Source organism: Erythrolamprus reginae, chromosome 12, assembly GCF_031021105.1.
Source record: "Erythrolamprus reginae isolate rEryReg1 chromosome 12, rEryReg1.hap1, whole genome shotgun sequence".
NCBI classification, from domain to species: Eukaryota; Metazoa; Chordata; class Lepidosauria; order Squamata; family Dipsadidae; genus Erythrolamprus; species Erythrolamprus reginae.
This window is the reverse complement of record NC_091961.1, coordinates 2,031,419-2,051,830: the sequence shown is the minus strand read 5'-3', so window position 1 is coordinate 2,051,830 and position 20,412 is coordinate 2,031,419. Positions and strand designations below refer to the sequence as shown.

Genomic DNA, 20,412 nt, shown 5'->3' with positions numbered 1-20,412 from the left:
GGGAGGGTGGGTGGGCAGGTGGGTGAATGGATGGATGGATGTTTGTAGAATTTATATGCTGCCCAACTCCATTTGGAGTCTGGGTGGCTTATAACAAAAAACAATTTAAAGTACATGAATAACTCTTGATAATAAACCATACATATCTCTCAATCATTCTTGGCTGAATCAGGACAATAACCTAACAGCTCCAGGCCTGCCGGAAAAACCGGATATACAGCAGCTTGGATTTCAAGAATTTATTTTGTTCTTATGGGCTTTGAAAATAATCCGAATAGAGCTGGAAGGGCCCTCTGGAGGTCTTCTAGTCCAGCCTCCTGCTCAAGCAGGAGACCGATGGTACAGGTGCCAGGGGTAGCACGCAGAGCCCTCTCGGCTGGCACCCGTGCTGTTATCCCAAGCCAGATCTCTGCGGCGTTTCTTTTGTTCACTTCTGTCTCCCTGTAAATGAAACAAGCACACAAAAGAAAAAAAATGCACAATTTTGGAAAAAACCAGAAATCCCTGCAGAAAGTACAATAATTAATAAAATAGACGAATGTGCCGAAATGGACAGATTTACAATAGAATTAAGGGGCCAAAAAGATTCAGTTTATTATGAAACTTGGGAACAATGGTATCAATGTTCATGTGCGCACACCTTTCCGTTTGGGCATGCGTGTGCTCACATTTTGGGTACTTGTTGTATAAAAGGTTCGCCATCATTGCCCTATTACAACTGGAGACAAGTCGCTGTCCAGTCTCTCTTTAAAAACCACTGATTAAGCACCCACAATTTCTACAGGCTAGCCATCCCACTTTTTAATTGTACTCACTGTTGGGAATTTCTCCTTAATCCCAGGTTGCTTCTTTCCTTCATTAGTTACCATCTGTTGCTTCTGCCTTCAGGTGCTTTGGGACATCGGCTGACCCCCAGCTTTTCTTTGTGGCAGCCCCTCAAATACTGAAATAACTACTGCTGTCATGTCACCCCTAGTCCTTCCCCCCCCCTATAGAACTAGCCATAGGTGTGTGTGTGTGATGTGCAACTAATCTTTTGCGTTCTTGCTAGTCCTCTACTGCAGCCTCCTGGCGAGTGCTCAGAGTGAAGCCGAGAAGGAGAGGATTATGGGAAAGATGGAGTCAGACCCCGAGTTGTCAAAATTCCTGTATCAGCTGGATGAGACTGAGAAGGAAGATTTGATCCGGGTAAGAATCTGATGATAACGATAAAGAGAGGAACCTTATTAAAAGGATAGAGACAGAGTGGTGCAGTGGTTAGAGTGCAGTACTGCAGGCTACGTCTGCTGACGCCAGCAGTTCCGATCTCACCAGGCTCAAAGTTGACTCAGCCCTCCATCCTTCCAAGGTGGGTAAAATGTAAATGGCTTAGAGAGGGCTGTAAAAGCACTACGAAGCAGTATATAAGTGCTATTGCTGTGATTGCACCAGCCAGTATTAACTTTGTGCCATACATTTTCTGGGCTACAAGAATGGTGGAAGGTCTTAAGCATAAAACGTATCAGGAAAGACTTCATGAACTCAATCTGTATAGTCTGGAGGACAGAAGGAAAAGGGGGGACATGATTGAAACATTTAAATATGTCAAAGGGTTAAATAAGGTTCAGGAGGGAAGTGTTTTTCATAGGAAAGTGAACACAAGAACAAGGGGACACAATCTGAAGTTAGTTGGGGGGAAGGATCAAAAGCAATGTGAGAAAATATTATTTTACTGAAAGAGTAGTAGATCCTTGGAACAAACTTCCAGCAGACGTGGTTGGTAAATCCACAGTAACTGAATTTAAACATGCCTGGGATAAACATAGATCCATTGTAAGATGAAATACAGGAAACAGTATAAGGGCAGACTAGATGGACCATGAGGTCTTTTTCTGCCGTCAGTCTTCTATGTTTCTATGTTTCTATGTATGTGTAGCATTGCTACAGTAAGAAAAAGATGCACAGTTTAAGCTCTATTAAAACCAAGTGACAATAACAATAGCATTTAGGCTTATATGCTACCCCTTAGTGTTTTATAGAGGGGCAGCATACAAACCAATTAAATATAAATCTAAACATTATTTCCGTATTGTTCCCCAACAATGTGGGTCCTCATTTTACCAACCTCAGAAGAATGGGAGTCAACCTTGAGCCCCCAGTCAGTATCGAACTGCTGAGTTTGCCGGAAATACGACACTTTAACCACTGTGCCACCTGCATTAAAATACTATCCCTTTAGTATTGCAACCATACTACTTTTTTCCTCATTTAGGTTTCTACATTCTTGTTCATTGAGTGGCAGATGACTGTGTACATAATTGTAAAATGACCCCTGAGAGTTCATTGGGGCTTATTCCTTGGGGAAAGTATTTAAGGCTACAGGCTTAAGGGACTGAAACTTACAAATGTTGGTTATTGATTATGGGAAGACCTGGAACAAAAAACCCAAATGAATTGGCTGGAAAACAGTTTTTTCCAATGCTGTTTGGAAAAAAATATAGAAAATTTTTCCTTAAGATAACGCGTAAATAACTTTTTGTAATGTATATTATCACCATTTGGAATTCAAAACTCAGATTTTAAGATATTTGAGTTTATTTTTTCTGAGTCTCATGTTTCTTGTAAATGTGATGTTGTCTATATGTATGTCTATTTTTTCTCTTTCTCTTTCTGTTCTTTCTTTTCTTTGTATTTTTTAAAAATGTATACAGTATATAATATTTTTAAAAAAACACAGAAAAACTGGGGGGAAACCCCTGTTTTCTCCCCCAGTTTTTTTGTTCTTTTATTCCAGGCTTTCCCATCCCTACTATTGAAAAAGCAAAAACTTCCAATAACCCCAATCACACACTAAAAAAACTCACCTTCGGATGAGGAGGCTGTTTAGGGTTTTCTTTTAAAAAAAAAATCTGCCTGCTGTTTGTCATTGGAATTAAGATTTAAATCAACTTGTCGGCTTTGCCTTCCTCTTTCAGGAAGAACGTTGTCGCAGGGAACGTGTCCGTCAGTCCCGCATGGACACCGACCTAGAAACCATGGATCTGGACCAAGGAGGAGAGGTAATTGGGTGGATGGAGTGGTTTGAGGGGGCTTCAAGCTGGTTTGATGCCTCAATTCTCTCTCCCTGTCAAAAGTCCTTTCAAGCAGGAAGAGGGAAATTGTGATCCATCCCACTGTATAGAGCGCTGGTGAGACCACATTTAGAGTACTGTGTTCAGTTCTGGAGACCTCACCTACAAAAAGATATTGACAAAATTGAAGGGGTCCAAAGACGGGCTTAATGAACTCAATCTGTATAGTTTAGAGGACAGAAGGGAAAGGGGGGACACGATAGAAACATTTAAATATATTAAATAAGGTTCAGGAGGGAAGTGTTTTTAATAGGAAAGTGAACCCAAGAACAAGGGGTCACAATCTGAGGTTAGTTGGGGGAAAGATCAGAAGCAACATGAGAAAATATTATTTGACTGAAAGTAGTAGATGCTTGGAACAAACTTCCAGCAGACGTGGTTGGTAAATCCACAGTTAACTGAATTGAAACGTGCCTGGTATAAACATAGATCCACCCTAAGATAAAATACAGGAAATAGAATAAGGGCAGACTAGATGGACCAGGAGGTCTTTTTTCTGCCGTCAATCTTCTATGTTTCTCTCTCCCGGTGACATTTTGCCTCGGTGGTCTTCTTTAATCCCAGGCCCTGGCCCCTCGGCAAGTCTTGGACCTGGAAGACCTGGTGTTTGCCCAAGGAAGCCACTTCATGGCCAACAAGCGATGCCAGCTGCCCGATGGTTCGTTCCGCAAACAGCGCAAAGGCTACGAGGAAGTCCACGTCCCTGCCCTGAAGCCCAAGCCCTTCGGGTCGGAAGAGGTGAGCCGCCTTCTCCTTTCCCTGCTGGGGCCTCGGTTGTCAACTCTGAAGCGAACCTGGCTGGACCCTCTTCTGTCCCAGCGAAGAGCTCCCCAAAAAAGAGCCCCCTCCCCACACATACGAGGATTTTACAGGATTTAAGCATGTATTTTTAATATTTTAGGAGCAGGGAGGTTTGGATATTAAAATGCAGCAACAAAGTCTTGTTTGGTGCCAGCTGTTAATTAGAATCCCAAAACAGAATCCGACTGTTGTGACATGGATCGGCCACAACAGGTCCATCTTTTGGTGCCTCGTAGTTGACAGAGTTGGAAGGGACCTTGTAGGTATCCAATAAACCTGTTCTTAGAATAGAATAGAATAGAATTTTTATTGGCCAAGTGTGATTAGACACACAAGGAATTTGTCTTGGTGCATATGCTCTCAGCGTACATAAAATAAAATACACATTTGTCAAGAATCATGTGGTACGACACTTAATGATTGTCATAGGGGTCAAATAAGCAATGGAGAAGCAATATTAATAAAAATCTTAGGATATAAGCAACAAGTTACAGTCATACAGTCAACATGGGAGAAAATGGGTGAAAGGAATGATGAGAAAAACTAGTAGAATAGAAGTGCAGATTTAGTAAAAAGCCTGACAGTGTTGAGGGAATTATTTGTTTAGTAGAGTGATGGCGTTCGGGAAAAAACTGTTCTTGTGTCTAGTTGTCTTGGTGTGCAGTGCTCTGTGGCGACGTTTTGAGGGTTGGAGTTGAAACAGTTTGTGTCCAGGATGCGAGGGGTCAGTCAATATTTTCTTTGAAGAATTCTACCTGCCTCGGAGTTGTGCTTGGGCGCCCTTGCTCGGAACGATAACATCTGTGCTGTGAACTTGGTCACGTCTCTTCTTCTTTCATCCTCTTCCTCAGCAACTGGTTCCTGTGGAGAAGCTGCCCAAATATGCCCAGGCTGGATTCGAAGGGTTCAAAACCCTGAACAGGATTCAGAGCAAACTCTACCGTGCAGCGCTCGAGACGGACATGAATCTGCTCCTGTGTGCACCCACGGCAAGTGTCCTCTCTCTAGTCTCCTCTCGGAGTTTCCCCCACTCTCTGATGCATTGGGTTAAAAGCACGCCCCCCTCCCTCCCTCCCTCTCTCCCCAGAGTCGTTCTGGTGAGAGTTGTAGCCCAGGACACCTCAGGAAGGCAAAGGCCTTCTCGTGACACCAAAATATAATTTCATCATATTTTATCTAGATCTTAAATTATTGTATTCTATTCCGATTTCATTTCAGACCGTATTTTATTCCAATTTTGTTTTAAATTATACACTGCTCAAAAAAAATAAAGGGAACCCTTGAACCACACAATATAACTCCAAGTCAATCAAACTTCTGTGAAATCAAACTGTCCACTTAGGAAGCAACACTGATTGACAGTCAACTTCACAGGCTGTTGTGCACATTCAACTTTGTACAGGACAAAAGTATCCAATGAGAATATTTCATTCCTTCAGATCTAGGATGTGTTATTAGAGTGTTCCCTTTATTTTTTTGAGCAGTATATCCTAATTTCATTTTAAACCGTATTTTATCCAATCCCACTTTAAATTGCTTTCATGAAATTTTAGTAATAATTTGCTTCTGAAACGTTGCCCTTTGATATGGCCCAAAGGCCAATCAATCAATCAATAAAGAATCCTGAGTCTCTTGTCTTGGAAGGCTGACTGAGAGCTCTATGGGGCAGGGGTTGGGGGGGTGGTCACAGCAGGGATGAGGACTTGCTGCTCTCTGACCCTCTCTTGTAATCCAGGGTGCCGGGAAGACCAACGTGGCTTTGATGTGCATGTTGCGCGAGATCGGAAAGCACATCAACCTTGACGGGACCATCAACATCGATGACTTCAAGATTATCTACGTGGCCCCCATGAGGTCCCTCGTGCAGGAGATGGTGGGCAGCTTTGGAAAGGTGAGACCGAGTTCGTAGGAGGCACGCACACGAGCGAGCACAACTGGAGCACAGCTGGGCCAACCAGTTGTGTGCTAAGTCTTTGCAGCTACCCAATGCCCTTTTCGCCCTCACTGGCCCTTGCACAACATCTGCACAACAGGCTGTCCAGCAAACCTGGGAAACAAGGAAATCAGGGAATTAACAGGGAAATTAGCGGTTTGGAAAATATCGGAATTATCAGGGAATTGGTGAAAAAAATGGAATAAATGGGGGGGGGGGCAACAAACTGTATTATAATGTTTAAAAGTCAGGGAAAGATCATGTTAAAAAACCCGGATCTCACTGCCTGTCAGAGTCAAGTAAAAATGAGCATAACTCTGGCAACAACTTGCTTCCTCAGCTACGGAGATTTCTCCATGGCTCAACCATTTGGTATGACGTCACCTACGACGATGCCTTAACTAGATCGCCACTTACAGGGAAATATCAGGGAATTTCAGAATTCTTTCCCCCTGGACACCCTGATTTAAATTGCAGGTCGTTTGTTATTCAGTGCCTGTCCCTTCCCTCCTTGTAGCGCTTGGCCACTTACGGCATCACTGTGGCGGAGCTGACGGGCGACCACCAGCTGTGCAAAGAGGAAATCAACGCCACTCAGATCATCGTCTGCACCCCAGAGAAATGGGACATCATCACTCGCAAAGGAGGGGAGCGCACCTACACCCAGCTGGTGCGACTCATTATCTTGGTGAGTTGACCCTCTCGGGCTTCTTGTGGGGACCAGACAGGATTTCACCTGTGGCGGTGTGGCCCATTGGAACAGCATTAGAGTCATATACTGCTTCACAGTGCTTTCCAGCCCTCTCTAAGCGGTTTACAGAGTCAGCTTATTGCCCCGAATAATCTGAGTGCTCATTTCACCCACCTCGGAAAGATGGAAGAATAGAACTTATGGCTATAGGCAGAGTTAGCCTGTAATACTAAATTTTAACCACTGGGAGAGAAGGAGGAAAGGAAGGGAGGGTGGGAGGAAGCAGGAAAGGGGCAGGGAGGGAAGAAGGAAAAATAGCAATAGCACTTAGATTTATATACCACTTCACAGTGCTTCACAGCCCTCTAAGCAATTTACAGGATCAGCCATTGCCCCAACAATTCAGAGTAGCCTGAATTACTGCATTCTTAACTACAGGAATGGAAGGAAGGAAGGAAGGAGGCAATAGCACTTAGACTTTTATACTGCTTCATAGAGCTTTACAGCCCTCTCTAAGCAGTTTACAGGGTCAGCATATTAGCACCAGCAATCTGGATGCTCCTTTGACCAACCTTGGAAGGAGGATCGAACTCCTGCCTATGGGCAGAGTTTGCCTGCAATTCTGCATTTTAACCACTGAGAGGGTGGGAGGATGGAATGAAGGAAGATAGAAAAAGCACTTATATAACTGCTTGTCCCCAACAACCTGCGTCCTCGTTTTACTCAGAAGGATGGAAAGCTGAGTCAACCTCAAGCCAGTCAGGGTCAAGCTCCCGGCTGTGGGCAGAGTTAGCCTTCAATACCGCCTTCTATCCAGGGTACCATCGCTATGGTTCTTGGCCATTGGCCTTGGTCTGCTATGTATGGACGTCACCCTTTCTCCCTATTGCTAGGATGAGATTCACCTCCTCCACGACGACCGGGGCCCAGTTCTGGAAGCCTTGGTGGCCAGAACCATCCGCAACATCGAGATGACCCAGGAGGACGTACGGCTGGTCGGGCTGAGCGCCACCCTTCCGAACTACGAGGACGTGGCCACCTTCCTGAGGGTGGAGCCCACCAAAGGGCTGTTCTACTTTGACAACAGGTATTTGATGGGAGGTGGCACTTGTGCCGAACGGTTCCTGAGGAGCGCGTGTCACGCACGGTCTCAATCCTGCCTGTCTCCTCCTCCTCCTCCTCGTAGCTTTCGCCCGGTTCCTCTGGAGCAGACCTACGTGGGAATTACAGAGAAGAAGGCCATCAAGCGCTTTCAGATCATGAATGAAATCGTGTATGAGAAGATCATGGAGCATGCGGGGAAGAACCAGGTACGATGGGTCGGGCTGCCTTTCATTTCCCCAGAGATTTAATCTCGCTGATCACAAACGGCAAATTGGCCATTTTGATCAAAGAAAACATAGAAATATAGAAGTCTGATGGCAGAAAAAGACCTCCTGACCCACCTAGTCTGCCTTTATACTATTTCCTGTATTTTATCTTACGATGGATATATGTTTATCCCAGGCATCTTTAAATTCAGTTACTGTGGCTTTACCAACCACGTCTGCTGGAAGTTTGTTCCAAGGATCTACTACTCTTTCAGTCAAATAATATTTTCTCACGTTGCTTTTGATCTTTCCCCCAACTATAAAAAGAGTAGAAGTACTTTTGTGGCTGCCTTGGAAACCGCTTCTGGACTTTGTGCTCGAGCTGGGGGGAAATGAAACTTTGGCCTGGGGTTTTAATGGTCAGATCAATTTGTTGGTATAAAAATGGCTGGTGTACAGTAGAGTCTCGATTATCCGACAGAAACGGGCCAGGCTGATAGTTGGACAGCCGAAAAGGTCGGATAATCCAGAGGGTCTAAGAAAAGCCTTGAAATCACGATGAATTGCAAACCTTCCACTCCATTGATACAACGACCTTCTTCCTTTTCATTACAACGTTTGGGGGCATGTTTAGGGCTCTGTTTTAGAAAAGTAAAAAGTTGTGCCTCCATGCAAGCAGGGGTTCCTACTTGCCACGGCTACCGGAACAATGCGCGGGCAGTTTGCGCACGCACCCCAACAAGATTTTGCTTCTGTGCATGCGCAGGAAGCGAAATCTCGCGAGATGTTGTGTGCGGACGTGAGATTTTGGCAAATTTTTTTTTTGCTTCCATGCATGCACAGAATTTCCGAAATCTCTCTCCTGTGTCCCCTTGCACGACTTTGCTTCCTGCGCATGCGCAGAAGCAAAATATCGCTGGGTTGCGCGTGCACGCCAAAAAACACAGAGGTACGCGCACAGCTCCATTTTCACTACCGGTAGGCAGTGTGGCCCATACCAGCTAGCAACCCAATTCTGGTTCCATGTTAATGCTTTATTCTACTGCAACAGGAAGAGCCAGAAGTTTTATTCCTTCTCTCTCTCCTCCTTGCTTTTCTTTCCCCTTCTCCTATTAATGTCCTATTATTTGTTTTCATATTTTTTGTATTTTATTCTGCAATGTAATAAAAGGTTAAAAGGATGACAAAGGGATTGAAAAACTCGAGAGATTCGTTGTGAGAAACACCCCTGGTTCTTTGCTGCAGGTTTCTTCCCTTATTCGGCCGCCATTCTTGGTGCCTCGTTCGTCTTCATCTCTCTCTCCCCCCCCCTCCCTCCCTCCCTCTCGCTGTCTCTCTCTCTCTTTCCCCATCCCTCCCTCCCTCCCCCTCTCTCCCTCCCTCCCTCCCCCTCTCTCCCTCCCTCCCTCCCCCTCTCTCCCTCCCTCTCTGTCTCTCTCTCTCCCTCTCTCTCTCTCCCTCCCTCCCTCTCTCTCTCCCTCCCTCCCTCCCTCTCTCTCTCTGTCTCTCTCTCTCTCCCCGGAAACTCAGCACCACTGCAGATGACTCCGATTTAACAGTTTTGTTTCCTGATGTTTTGAAACCAGGTGCTTGTGTTCGTCCACTCCCGAAAGGAGACGGGGAAGACGGCGCGAGCCATCCGAGATATGTGCTTGGAGAAGGACACGCTGGGCCTCTTCCTGCGAGAGGGCTCTGCTTCCACGGAGGTCCTGAGGACCGAGGCCGAGCAGTGCAAGGTGCGTGTTTTCCAAATCTTCTCATGCCGATTTTCAAAAATGAGGCTTTGGACGAAGCACCCGAGTAAAAGAATAAATCCGAGTGAAGGCAAATCTCAGGTGTCTCCCGGGATAAATGTCAGCCCTCCCAGCTTGGTCAGTTAGAAAGGAAGAACTTTTGAGGACATAGGTTTGCCAAAGGCACATTTGACTAAAGTGGTTGCAGTGGAAGCAAAGCTGGATGGGAGGTTTTCGCACCCAAAACATATGGTCCAGTTTTCCTTTGTCCCTCCCTCCCTCCCTCCCTCCCTCCGTCCTCCAGGTTATCTGTGAGTGTCCGGTTGTCCCTGCCTCCATGAGTGGTTGGTTGGGTCTGCATTCCAGTGTGACTTTGGAATGATACCTCTCATTCTACACACACACACCTTTATCCCACCCCACAACTCTCCCTTCCTTTCAAGCATGACAGGCAGGCAGCAGGCAGTGCATTGCGTAGTAGGATGGCAGTCTGGACAATAATGTGTAGGATCCGATCTCAGTCAGTCAACATGATGCAGAGGTTTATTCCTCCAAGCTTTCAGACTTGTGTTGGAGCCCATCCTCAAGGAACATCTCTGCCTGCCTCTCTGTCTGTCTGTCTGTCTCACTTTATCTCTGTGTCTATGTTTGTTTGTCTCTGTCTCTCTCTCTCTGTGTTTCTCTTTATCTTTGTTTCTGTATCTGTCCTTTTCTCTCTCTCTCTTTCTCTCTTTGTCTCTCTCTCTCTGTGTTTCTCTCTCTCTCTCTTTCTCTCTCTGTGTCTCTCTCTCTGTGTTTCTCTTTGTCTTTGTTTCTGTCTCTCTCTCTTTCTGTCTCTCTCTCTCTCTTTCTCTCTGGGTCTCTGTCTCTCTCTGTGTTTCTCTCTTTGTCTCTCTCTCTGTGTCTTTCTGTCTGTCTGTCTGTCTCTGTGTCTCTCTTTGTCTTTGTTTCTGTCACTTTGCCTCTCTGCCCCCCCCCCCCTTCAAAATTACAGCCACTCTGAAAAAGCCAATTTTTTTTGGCTTTTTCCAAACGTTGCTACCATTGGCAGTGAAGGGGAAGAATTTTCTCCTTCGTCTTCTAACAAAGATGGCTGTTTTCTCCCCATATACAGAATTTGGAACTTAAAGACTTGCTGCCCTATGGATTTGCCATTCACCACGCCGGCATGACCAGAGTGGATCGAACATTGGTGGAAGATTTGTTTGCAGATAAACACATTCAGGTATGGCATTCCTCTTCCTGGAGTAGCCAATTCCCTGTTGTTGCATCTTCTAAAATACTTATATATACCTACATATTGTATAATTGGGTTTTTGGTGATTATTTGTTCCTCAACCACATTTACAGCTTACACAGAGTCCCAAAAAGGATCATTTTTGATTGAGGGGTGCAATTCACCGCCAAGTTCTGGAGAGAATTCCTACGTGCCGTTGGATCCACACAGGGACTCAGCTCGGATTTTCATCCGAGTACCAATGGCACAGTAGAACGTATGGACGCAATGGTGGAACAATACGACCATTGTTATGTAGACTACCAGCAGGGTTTTATTTATTTATTTATTTTTATTTAATTGTATTTGTATGCCACCCCTCTCCAAAGACTCGGGGCGGCTCACAGCATATACAAAAAACAGAACAATAATATAAATCCAATGAACACTACATTAAAAACAACCATTGAGTTCTATTAAAAGAAGGTAAAAAAAACCCTATCAAACCAATCATTCAACACTCATACCCCCCAGAGATTAGAATTGCCCCCCACCCTCCTCGCCTTTCGTAAGCTCCTTAAAACCCACCTCTGCCGCCAGGCATGGGAGATATTCCCTTCCCCCTAGGCCTTACAATTTATGCATGGTATGTTTGCGTGTATGTTTGGTTTTATAATAAGGGATTTTTAGTTGTGTTAGTATTGGATTGTTACATGTTGTTTTTATCATTGTTAGCTGCCCCGAGTCTACGGAGAGGGGCGGCATACAAACCAAATAAATGAATGAATGAATAAATGAATGAATGGAGGGAGGGACGGAAGAAAGGAACGAAGGAACGAACAAAGAAACAAAGAAACAAACATTCATTGATCAGGGGGAAGATCTAAGAGTCCCAAGCCTGGCGGCTTGGATGGAGCTGCTGCCGTTTGCAGAAGTAGCCTTTGTAGTTTGTAGAAGTGACAATTGTGGTCTTAGAGCTCATCTTTTTCACCCCTTTTCTCTTTACAGGTCCTGGTGTCCACTGCGACTTTGGCTTGGGGTGTTAACCTCCCTGCTCACACGGTCATCATTAAAGGGACACAGATTTACAGCCCCGAGAAAGGACGCTGGACTGAGCTGGGTGCCCTGGACATCTTGCAGGTCAGTCCTGCTCCCCCCTTGGGAGCTCCACAATGCAGTGCCTTTAAATTATTCAAACCGTCATTCTTTCTCATCACAAGAAATTTGTCCCGCTTGCTTGAAGCCCTGTGCCGGGTCCTGTGCTTGTATCTGAAGACCTGTGGTGTGTTTCCGTTTAGATGTTGGGCCGTGCTGGGAGACCTCAGTACGACACGAAGGGCGAGGGGATCCTGATCACGTCCCACGGGGAGCTGCAGTACTACCTCTCCCTTCTCAACCAGCAGCTGCCCATCGAGAGCCAGATGGTGGCCAGGCTGCCGGACATGCTCAATGCAGAGATCGTGCTGGGCAATGTCCAGAATGCAAAGGTGAGTGACCGGGTGCCCCTATTATTATTATTATTATTATTATTATTATTATTATTATTATTATTATTATTATTATTATTTAGATCTGTATGCCGCCCCTTTCCGTAGACTCTCCTATCCGGTTCATGCCTTCACACATTATAGACACGAGGTCAAGAAAACGAGATCGTGCACTCGTGTGTATGGGACAAACTGCAAGCTATGGTTTTAATATACACTGCTCAAAAAAAAATAAAGGGAACACTTAAAAAAAACACAATATAACTCCAAGTCAATCAAACTTCTGTGGAATCAAACTGTCCACTTAGGAAGCAACACTGATTGACCATCAATTTCGCCTGCTGTGGTGCACATTCAACTTTGCACAGAACAATGAGAATACAGTGGTACCTCAGTTAACAACCACAATCCATTCCGGAAGGTTGGTTGTTAACCGAAATGGCCATTATCCAAAACAATTTTCCCCATAGGAAATAATGGGAATGGATTTAATTGGTTCCCAGCCTTTATTTCTTACGGGGAAGATTGAAAATTGAGGATTTTTTTTCTGCCCCCCACCCATTGCCCCTCACTCCCCCCTCCTCTCATTATAATTGTTTTTATTATTGTAGTGAGCCGGCCCGAGTCTTCGGAGAGGGGCGGCATACAAATCTAAATAATAATAATAATAATAATAATAATAATAATAATAATAATAATAATTACCTCTTGCCTCTCTGCCTTCATCCCCTCGCCAGGGGAGCAGCAAAGCATCGCTTCGGCTATGATGAGGCAGGCACTGAGTTTGCTGGTCCCAGTGGCGGCTTCTCTTTGAGGACACTGGCGGCGGCGGCAGCGGCTTCTTTTCGGGGGCAGCGGTGGGGACCTGGGGGCCTGGGCATGGACGTGATGTTCCCGGCCACCAGCCGCCCTTCCCTTGACCTCGTAGCATTTCAGAGGCTAACAGTGCCTGTCCTTCATCTTTGGGCTGTTGCAGGATGCCGTGAACTGGCTTGGCTACACTTACCTCTACATCCGGATGCTGAGGTCTCCAAATCTCTACGGCATCTCCCACGACGACATGAAAGGAGACCCACTGCTGGACCACCGCCGGCTGGACCTGGTGCACACCGCAGCCCTGATGCTGGACAAAAACAACTTGGTCAAATACGATAAGAAGACGGGGAATTTCCAGGTGAGTGGTACAGAGGTATTCCGGTTACTTTGCCAAAGCAAATTCCTTTGGCATCTCTTAATGGCCTGGCCATAAATAATCACTTGCGTTGGCGACTGGTGAAGAGCTGTGGTGGCGCAGTGGTTAGAATGCAGTATTGCAGGCGAACTCTGTCCGCTGCCAGGAGTTCGATCCTGACTGTCTCGAGGTTGACTCAGCCTTCCAGCCTTCCGAGGTCAGTAATATGAGGACCCAGATTGTTGGGGACAAGAGGCTGATGTTGTAAATCATCCAGAGAATGTTGTGAAGCACTAGAAGGCTGTAGAGTCATGGTGGCATAGTGGTTAGAAAGCAGTACAGTGGTCCCTCTACTTATGAACTTAATTCGTTCCGTGACCAGGTTCTTAAGTAGAAAAGTTTGTAAGAAGAAGCAATTTTTCCCATAGGAATCAATGTAAAAGCAAATAATGTGTGCGAGTGGGGAAACCACAGGGAGGGTGGAGGCCCTGTTTCCTCCCAGGAGATTCCTAGAGAGGCCCCACGGAGGCTTCTCAATACCTTTTCTGGCCCTGTTTCCTCCCAGGAGATTCCTAGAGAGGCCCCATGGAGGCTTCTCCCTGCCTTTTCCGGTTACAGTTTCTGAGGCTGGGGTTTGTAAGTGGAAAATGGTTCTTGAGAAGAGGCAAAAAAATCTTGAACACCCGGTTCTTATCTAGAAAAGTTCTTAAGTAGAGACATTCTTAGGTAGAGGTACCACTGTATTACAACATAAATCAACATGAATCATGTTAGGAAACTAAAACTATATAAACAATATAAATTGTAAAGATCCAAGCAACAATGTTATAGTCATCAGTAGAAAAGGTAATAGGCAATAGCAAAGATGAGAAGAATAATATTAATAGAGTCTTACTATATAGTTTGACAGAGGTGAGTGAATTATTTGTTTAGCAGAGTGATGGCATTTGGGAATAAACTGTTCTTGTGTATGCAGTGCTCTGTAGCGACGTTTTGAGGGTAGGAGTTGAAACAGTTTATGTCCAGGATGCGAGGGGTCAGTCAATATTTTCACCGCCCTCTTTTTGACTCGTGCAGTCTACCAGTCCTCAATGGAAGGCAGGTTGGCAGCCACTGTTTTTTCTGCAGTTCTGATTCTCCTCTGAAGTCTGTGTCGGTCCTGTTGGGTTGCAGAGCCATAACCCTCTTTGATGACCACTATCTCCAGTGGCTTTAGAACAACCACAGTGCAACACATAGTAGCTCTACCTACGATTGATTCTTCCTTCTGCCCATTACCTTTCGCCAATCATTCTTCTCCCTCCGCAGGTGACTGAGCTGGGCCGCATCGCCAGCCACTATTACATCACCAACGAGACCATCCAAACCTACAACCAGCTGCTCAAGCCCACCTTGAGTGAGATTGAGCTCTTCCGTGTCTTCTCGTTGTCCTCCGAGTTCAAGAACATCACCGTCAGAGAGGTAGGGAAGTCGCAGAGGGCATTCCTTCTGGCCCATCGGGTGTCTTCCATCATTTGGCTAACGCCGGGACACTCAACATTTACAACTCCTGCAGTGTTTTTTGCATCGCTCCAAAGCTTTCCCCAAATCCTTGCCTTTTATCAGGGGATCAACTCCCACCCCCCAGAGATTAGAACTGCCCCCACCCTCCTTGTCTTTCGTAAACTACTCAAGACCCACCTATACCACCAGGCATGGGGGAGTTGAGACACCTTTCCCCCAGGCTTATTATATTTTATGTTTGGTATGTGTTGTTTGGTTTTTAAATATGATAGGGTTTTTAGGTTTTTTTTTTAATATTAGATTTGTTTCGCTATAATATATATATATTTTTTTATTATTGTTGTGAGCCGCCCCGAGTCTTCGGAGAGGGGCGGCATACAAATCTAATAAAATATTATTATTATTATTAATACTAGTCTCTTAGTTTCTCCACTTGTTTTTTTTTTTAATCTTTCAGGGATTAAAATCATGGGGGTTTTAAATTTTATTTATTTATTTATTGGATTTGTATGCCGCCCCTCTCCGGAGACTCGGGGTGGCTAACAGCAACAATAAAACAGTGTACAATAGTAATTTGGTATTAGAAATGATTAAAAACCCATTAATATAAAAACCAAACATACATACATACATACCATGCATAGAATTGTAAAGGCCTAGGGGGAAAGAGTATCTCAGTTCCCCCATGCCTGGCGGCAGAGGTGGGTTTTAAGTTGTTTACAAAAGGCAAGGAGGGTGGGGGCAGTTCTAATCTCTGGGGGGAGTTGGTTCCAGAGGGCTGGGGCCGCCACAGAGAAGGCTCTTCCCCTGGGTCCCGCCAGGCGACATTGCTTAGTTGACGGGACCCGGAGAAGACCCACTCTGTGGGACCTAACTGGTCGCTGGAGGCAACACTAGAGGCAACGCTATTGTTGCTTAGCTTAAATTCGTAAAACTAAATGTTCTGATTTCTAAATATCTGGCGTTCTAGCTGTGCCCCCTCTTTTCTCAGAACCTCACAGTCCCCTTTCATTTTTATTTTTTTTAGAATCTAGCCACAATTCTTGCTTTCAAATGTAGCTGTCTGTTGCTGCCTTTTAAACTTTGGGGATTGATTGACTTAATATGGGTAGATTAATTAATTAATTAGATTAATTAGATTAATTAGATTAATTGATTGATTGATTTCTATCCCACCCCTCTCCGAAGACTTGGGGCAGCTTACAACATATAATAAAAAAACAATAAAATACAATGGCAAATCCAATTTATTAACTAGGTAAATAAGGTAAAATCCCTAATATTTTGAAAAATCAATCGTACACTTTCAGACCTCGGCCATACATAACATTCATCGGCCAGGGGGCCTGAGGTCTAATTGCCCCAAGCCTGGCGACATAGATGAGTCTTAAGACTGTTATGGAAGGTGAAGAGGGTGGGGGGCAGTGTGAATCTCTGGAAGGAGCTGATTCCAGAGGGCCGGGGCCCCCACAGAGAAGGCTTTTTGCTTGTTCACTCTAGCACTGCGGAGGGGATTCCCTTTTCAATCTTTTCTCTCCTGATCTTTGCAGGAAGAGAAGCTGGAACTTCAGAAGCTGCTCGAGAGGGTCCCGATTCCAGTGAAAGAGAGCATTGAGGAGCCAAGCGCCAAGGTAAATGCGCAGAAGCAAAAAACAAATCACCGAAATCTCACTTGCACATGTGTTTCTTCATGAGATTTTCCTTCCTGTGCATGAAGCAAAATCTCTTTTGGGTGCTCACGCGCAGCTCCGTTTTCCCTACTGGAGTGACAGCCCATGGCCTGTCCCAGTAGGAATCCAATGCTGGGCAGAAGGATGTGTTCTTTGGAGGGTGCTAAGTGGCCTTTCTCTCCTAGATCAACGTGCTCCTCCAAGCTTTCATCTCTCAGCTGAAACTAGAAGGCTTTGCCCTCATGGCGGACATGGTCTACGTCACTCAGGTGAGACCATCCCGGGCTTATCGGAGCCTTGTGGAACCTGAAGATTTGTTGTTGTTGTTGTTTTTCCCTATTTCATTATTAAATCCCATTATTTTCTATTTCATTATCATTAAATATTAAAAACCATAAAGTTGGACTCTATTAAAAACCATTTTAATAGAGTCCAGCTTGTCTGATTCATCTCTTGAGTGTCCAAAGTTGGTTGGTTGGTTAGTTTATTTGTTTGTTTGTTTATTTGATTGATTGATTGATTTTTAAATATTAAAAATTAAATATTTTTAAATATTTATTAGATTTGTATGCCACTCCTCTCCCAAGCAAGAAACATTCCAAAAGAACATCGCATATTGTGGGAGGCCAAAAACTCCCAAGCATTCTGGCTTCGGCCTGACAGGAAGAGCAATACCAGCGATGTCTGATCCCATCTGTAGCATAGGTGGCTGGGGAATTCTGGGAGTTGAAGTCCACAAGTCTTAAAGGTGCCACGTTTGAAGGCCTCTGATCTATAGGATGGAATGGGAGCTTCAAATCCCGACAGTTTAGGATTTAGAGAGTGATGGTTCTCTGGATTGTCAAGAAATTAAAAGCTCTCGGATAGGATTTGATTTGATTTATTGGATTTGTATGCCGCCCCTCTCCGGAGACTTGGGGCGGCTAACAACAATAATAGAACAGTATACACAATAATCTAATAGTAAAAACAATTAAAAACCCATTAAAGTAAAAACCAAACATACATACAAACATACCATGCATAAAATTGTAAAGGCCTAGGGGGAAAGAGTATCTCAATTCCCCCATGTCTGACGGCAGAGGTGGGTTTTAAGAAGCTTACGAAAGGCAAGGAGGGTGGGGGCAATTCTAATCTCTGGGGGGAGTTGGTTCCAGAGGGCCGGGGCCGCCACAGAGAAGGCTCTTACCCTGGGTCCCGCCAGGCAACATTGTTTAGTTGACGGGACCCGGAGAAGGCCCACTCTGTGGGACCTAACTGGTTGCTGGGATTCGTGCAGCAGAAGGCGGTCCCTGAGATAGTCTGGTCCGGTGCCATGAAGGGCTTTATAGGTCATAATCAGGAGTTGATTCTTTCTCTAGGTCAGTGTTTGCCAACCTTGGCCACTTAAAGATATCTGGACTTCAACTCCCAGAATTCCCCAGCCAGCAAATGCTGGCTGGGGAATTCTGGGAGTTGAAGTCCAGATATCTTCAAGTGGCCAAGGTTGGCAAACACTGCTCTAAGTACCAGTCGTGTGTGTTGAAATTGACCCCCTGTTTTGTATTCTCAGTCTGCCGGACGGCTCATGCGTGCCATCTTTGAGATTGTCCTGAACCATGGTTGGGCACAGCTCACCGACAAGACCCTCAACCTTTGCAAGATGATTGACAAGCGAATGTAAGTCGGCTTCTCTTAATTTTTTCACATTTTCTGTCTCTACTAACCAGCGATAGCCATCTGCCTATCATACAGTTTGATTTCTATGCATGTATATCCAGAAATAAGCTTAGTTCCATGTAAATATTACTATAATTAGGTTGCTTGAAACGGAGCTTAAAGATGTGAGATATATGTTAAACTTCAAAAAATCGAACATACTGTATTTTTCGGAGTATAAGACGCACCTTAGTTTTTGGGGAGGAAAACAGGGAAAAGAATCTGCTTACTGGGCATTCATCTGGCTAGCATCCTTAGTCTGGTCAGTTTCCGCACATTATTTTATCCCCTGGTTAAAAAAAAAACTTATTCAGAGAGAGTAACCATGAAAGAGCTTGCAAGCTAGTAAGAGCTGGGAGCATCATTAGCACTTGGAAAGAAACATTTGATCAAATAGATCAATGAAAAGAATCTGCAAAGACTTAGGGCCATGTTAAGGGAATTGTTTGTTTAGCAGAGGGACGGCATTCGGGGGAAAAACGTTCTTCTGTCTAGTTGTCTTGGTGTGCAGTGCTCTGCGGCGACATTTTGAGAGTAGGAGTTGAAACAGTTTGTGTCCAGGATGCGAGGGGTCAGGAAATATTTTCACCACCCTCTTTTTGACTAGTGCAGTCTAAGGTCCTCAACGGAAGGCAGGTGGGCAGCCATTGTTTTTTCTGCAGTTCTGATTCTCCTCCGAAGTCCGTGTCGGTCTTGTTGGGTTGCAGAACCGAACCAGACAGTGATAGAAACATAGAAACATAGAAGTCTGACGGCAGAAAAAGACCTCATGGTCCATCTAGTCTGCCCTTATACTATTTTCTGTATTTTATCTTAGGATGGATATATGTTTATCCCAGGCATGTTTAAATTCAGTTACTGTGGATTTATCTACCACGTCTGCTGGAAGTTTGTTCCAAGGATCTACTACTCTTTCAGTAAAATAATATTTTCTCATGTTGCTTTTGATCTTTCCCCCAACTAACTTCAGATTGTGTCCCCTTGTTCTTGTGTTCACTTTCCTATTAAAAACACTTCTCTCCTGGACCTTATTTAACCCTTTAATATATTTAAATGTTTCGATCATGTCCCCCCTTTTCCTTCTGTCCTCCAGACTATACAGATTGAGTTCATTAAGTCTTTCCTGATACGTTTTATGCTTAAGACCTTCCACCATTCTTGTAGCCCGTCTTTGGACCCGTTCAATTTTGTCAATATCTTTTTGTAGGTGAGGTCTCCAGAACTGAACACAGTATTCCAAATGTGGTCTCACCAGCATTCTATATAGTGGGATCATAATCTCCCTCTTCCTGCTTGTTATACCTCTAGCTATGCAGCCAAGCATCCTACTTGCTTTCCCTACCGCCTGACTGCACTGTTCACCCATTTTGAGACTGTCAGAAATCACTACCCCTAAATACTTTTCTTTTTCAGTATTTGCCAACACTGAACTGCCAATACAATACTCAGATTGAGGATTCCTTTTCCCCAAGTGCATTATTTTACATTTGGAAACATTAAACTGCAGTTTCCATTGCTTAGACCATTTATCTAGTAAAGCTAAATCATTTACCATATTACAGACGCCTCCAGGAATATCAACCCTATTGCACACTTTAGAGTCATCGGCAAATAGGCAAACCTTCCCTACCAAACCTTCCCCTATGTCACTCACAAATATATTAAAAAGAATAGGACCCAGAACAGATCCTTGTGGCACACCGCTTGTAACCTGACTCTGCTCAGAATACTCGCCATTAACAATAACTCTCTGATGTCTATGCTTCAGCCAGCTGCAAATCCATTGAACTATCCAGGGATTAAGTCCAATCTTCACTAATTTATCTATCAGCTCTTTATGTGGAACCGTATCAAAGGCTTTGCTGAAGTCCAGGTAGGCAATATCCACGGCACCACCTTCATCCAACACCTTTGTGACATAGTCAAAGAAATCAATGAGATTAGTCTGACATGATTTGCCTTCAGTAAAGCCATGCTGATTTGGGTCTAATAAGTTATTGTTTTTTAGGTGCTGATTTATCCTCTTTTTGAGTAGAGTCTCCATCATTTTAACTACAACTGATGTCAAGCTAACTGGCCTGTAGTTACC

At 44.5% G+C, this 20,412-nt stretch overlaps 1 protein-coding gene across 1 annotated transcript in view; it reads left to right on the top strand.

Moving 5' to 3' along the window:
- Positions 1-20,412, top strand: part of SNRNP200 (small nuclear ribonucleoprotein U5 subunit 200) — a 51,717-nt gene that overhangs the window by 7,902 nt on the left and 23,403 nt on the right. Inside the window, exons 9-25 of the mRNA XM_070765990.1 lie at positions 1,052-1,188; positions 2,955-3,038; positions 3,675-3,848; positions 4,763-4,900; positions 5,647-5,802; positions 6,362-6,532; positions 7,429-7,622; positions 7,722-7,845; positions 9,432-9,581; positions 10,693-10,803; positions 11,803-11,934; positions 12,093-12,281; positions 13,258-13,455; positions 14,761-14,913; positions 16,506-16,586; positions 16,811-16,894; positions 18,178-18,284. Coding sequence (XP_070622091.1) covers positions 1,052-1,188; positions 2,955-3,038; positions 3,675-3,848; positions 4,763-4,900; positions 5,647-5,802; positions 6,362-6,532; positions 7,429-7,622; positions 7,722-7,845; positions 9,432-9,581; positions 10,693-10,803; positions 11,803-11,934; positions 12,093-12,281; positions 13,258-13,455; positions 14,761-14,913; positions 16,506-16,586; positions 16,811-16,894; positions 18,178-18,284 — 2,383 coding nt within the window. The remainder of the gene's footprint in view (positions 1-1,051; positions 1,189-2,954; positions 3,039-3,674; positions 3,849-4,762; positions 4,901-5,646; positions 5,803-6,361; positions 6,533-7,428; positions 7,623-7,721; positions 7,846-9,431; positions 9,582-10,692; positions 10,804-11,802; positions 11,935-12,092; positions 12,282-13,257; positions 13,456-14,760; positions 14,914-16,505; positions 16,587-16,810; positions 16,895-18,177; positions 18,285-20,412) is intronic.